Source organism: Diachasma alloeum, unplaced genomic scaffold (genome assembly GCF_001412515.2).
Source record: "Diachasma alloeum isolate Michigan unplaced genomic scaffold, Dall2.0 Dall_scaffold_00178, whole genome shotgun sequence".
In the NCBI taxonomy this organism is placed as follows: Eukaryota; Metazoa; Arthropoda; class Insecta; order Hymenoptera; family Braconidae; genus Diachasma; species Diachasma alloeum.
The window spans coordinates 515,075-518,300 of NW_021680344.1; the positions used below are offsets into that span (position 1 = coordinate 515,075).

The window sequence follows — 3,226 nt, forward strand, 5'->3', positions numbered from 1 at the left end:
CCGTCCATCTGCCTATACGGAACCCAAATTTCCTCAGGAATCGAATGGAATAGGTTTTAAGGCTCTATCTCTCGTAGTTTCCAAGATAATCGCGAAGAACGAAAATGCAAAAAAAAATTAATTTAATTCATGTTGTATGGGGTGTAGGAAGTGGAAGAACGCAATTCTCAGCCACCCACTTGCCTATAGGGGACCCATATTTGGTTTTAAGGCTCTATCTCTCATAGTTTCCGAGATAATCGCGAAAAACGAAAATGCAAAAAAAAATTAATTTAATTNAAAAACGCAATCCTGATGTATAAAAATACAACTGCGTGAAACACGCAGGTGTATAAAAATACAACTGCGTGAAACATACAGTAGTATAAAACTTCAACTGCGTGAAACACACAGTAGTATGAAACTTCAACTGCGTGAAATACACAGCAGTATGAAAATTCGGCTGCGTAAACACACAAACTTCACGCATGCGTGGAGTGTATGGGGTGTACGGGAGTGATTCACGCGATGGTGCGAATAGTCACGGCCATAAAAATTAATAAAAGTGAGAAACGGTAAGGTTTTACTATTCAGGCACCCATAGAAAACAATACGTGCCCGAAGCGCGCGCAATGTTCTAGTATGAATTCAATTTCTATTAATGTTGATGAATAGGGTCTATAACCCAGAGTGAACTCCCTCAATAATTATAAGCATTAAAAAATTAATTGCAATTCTTCGATACAGGAAATAAGAAATTTAGGAAAAATGAATAATCATTGGAGAAGTTCATCCGAAGTTCATGTTCAACATAATAAGCCCCTAGAGCAACATGATTATCATAATTGAAACCTAATCAGGTTCGCCTGGAAGTGACTCGATTGGAGGAATACACAAAAAGATAATGAAGAAAATGAAAAAAAATAACCGAGCATAAAAATGACGGCCAGATTACATCTAGATAGATGAGTTTTCAACATAAATGACAACGAGGAAAAAGTACTGACAATTGCTTAAGGGTGCCAAGTGAATTTGTCGATGACCTTGAAAATTGGCATTCACCAACAAAGTTATAATTTTTTTAATTAATAGTATTAGACAGACGGTGAACATCGGTGACAATTTTAAAATTTTAGAACTTATGGATATCGAGAAATTAAATAAACAAAATCAGTCTTATACACGGCCTCTTATGGAGTTTTGATTAAATTGAACGTTTCAACCCCCTAGGAACTTAAGAAAAATTTGAAAAAATTTGAAGATATGGGGAATGATGTGTTCAATGTGATGGCGACAAAAAACAATGGGGTGCCGGGGTGAATAAGACAGATCTTTCAACCCGCCGTACCCATTTGATCCCATGCTTCTCGAGGTTCGTCACGCGAAATAGAGGATTTTCCGCATTTATTTTCTTGATGTCTAGTTCCGGTTGCGGGTTTGAAATTTCGTCGGATAGATGAATAAATATTTCTCCAATGATGGAGGGAAAGAAAAAATTTGTTTTGAATCTTTTTTCAAATTCACTTGGCACCCTTAAGTTGACCGATCAGTTTGCATCACGAGACATGCGTCGAGTCAGAAATGGTCAGAAAACGGTAAATTTATGACTGACATGACACATATAAAGAATTACCGTCATTTTGCATCCCTACTGACGATATTAGTCTCCTGGATTGACAGGAATATCCTCCTCCAACTACTTCCGCGTCAACAATCAATTTTGTATTGTTTCCTGAGTGGATTGGTTTTACTGTATTACTTAAGGAAGTAATTGGCGATCCATCCATCAATCAATGAGAATTAATTATCCACTTGGTGGTTTGGATTGTGGAAAACGAGAATAATACAATTGTTGACTGGAGCCGCCAAGAATGATATAATACAGAAACATTAATCAATTTTTAAAAAAATGACATGAGAAAAATACTGTGCCTAGTTCAACACGATAAGGTTTCTCTGTGTTGACATAAAAGTGAAGGAGTGGATTATTAGCAATAGCCACTGAATTTATGATTGACCGTTTAGAATGTCATAAACATAAAAAATTAAGAGCCATAAAACATTTTGAACGAATGCGAAATGAGTCCAAATCTCAATATCCGGAGAATCGATTTTCTATTGAAGATTGATTCAAAGAAATGACTAATAAATGGGCAATTTTTAAAAAGATTTCGTCGCCATTGATTGACTGAAAATTGTGGAAAATAGGTTTTTAATGAACAGAAGGAAATCGGTCCACGTTCAGAAATTTTAGTCAGTCAATGCCCTGTGGTAGAATTGATGAATTTATTTACCTCGAATAATGTGAGAAGTAGTTTGATGTAGAGCTTCCTTATTCCAAGAGATTTACCGATTGACGCGAGAAATATAATGGCAAGTAAGAACATAAGAAACGGTGTCAGAAATAGTGAAAATGTGAAAGATACCACTGACATGAACAACGCCATTTTGCATACTTGCTGATACTGACGGGTGGTAGATTTTAGGCTTTTTGTTTCCGTGTCTCTCCGGAGTCGCACTTGGGGGGCGTTTATCACGCGGTAGAAGGGAATTACAAGAGTGTCACTCTAGCGTGTTGTTTGTGTTCAATATTGTGCTGCCATCAGTGAACTACTTGGGAATCCCCAGTGTACCCAATTGGTGCGGTCGATAAAGTCGTCAAGGATGACAGAAACAGGAATTTCCTGTAACTTTTCTGCGTGTTTTTTCAATGGAATCCCGAAAATAAAAGTAAAATTTTTTAATTTGTATATAGGGATGGGTGGGGTAAAATGGATACGTTAGACTTTTTAAAATCATTTATAACTCAGAAACAAATTTATCAATTGAGCTCAGTTTAGGCTCGTCACAAAGGGAAAGAATTGTTCTTTGTATTGAAAAAGAATTATTAAATTTCATCAACATTTCAACCCCTCATTAACATTTTAAAAAAAGTCAAAAGTGTCCGTTTTACTCCACTAGCGTATGGGGCGCGCTACGCGCGCCTTTACCCAGAGTATGGTTGTCTATATTTCTAGTAGCACAAAGGTATGGTTCCGAGCAAATTCATGTCCGGCTCAATTTTATCTATTTGTTCTGACCTTTTTTACTTTTCATATTTGAGTTACAAACAAAAAAATTATTCTTATTATTATTTTGTTTATCGTCGATTTCACACTTTTCCTTTATTTCGTGATGAGTTTTTTTTCCGTCAATTATTTAGGAATTATTTAGTCATCATTTTTTATTTAATGGTCTTCTACTGAAG

General features: G+C 36.0%; 1 protein-coding gene across 2 annotated transcripts in view; it reads right to left on the reverse strand.

Moving 5' to 3' along the window:
- The window catches only part of LOC107038540 (glycerol-3-phosphate acyltransferase 3), a 25,326-nt gene extending 22,887 nt beyond the window's left edge, over nucleotides 1–2,439 (reverse strand). For both annotated transcript variants that reach the window (XM_015257713.1, XM_015257703.1), the window contains exon 1: nucleotides 2,274–2,439. In XM_015257713.1, the coding sequence (XP_015113199.1) occupies nucleotides 2,274–2,426 (153 nt within the window). In that variant the 5' untranslated portion in view covers nucleotides 2,427–2,439. The remainder of the gene's footprint in view (nucleotides 1–2,273) is intronic.
- Nucleotides 2,440–3,226: the final 787 nt, after the last annotated feature.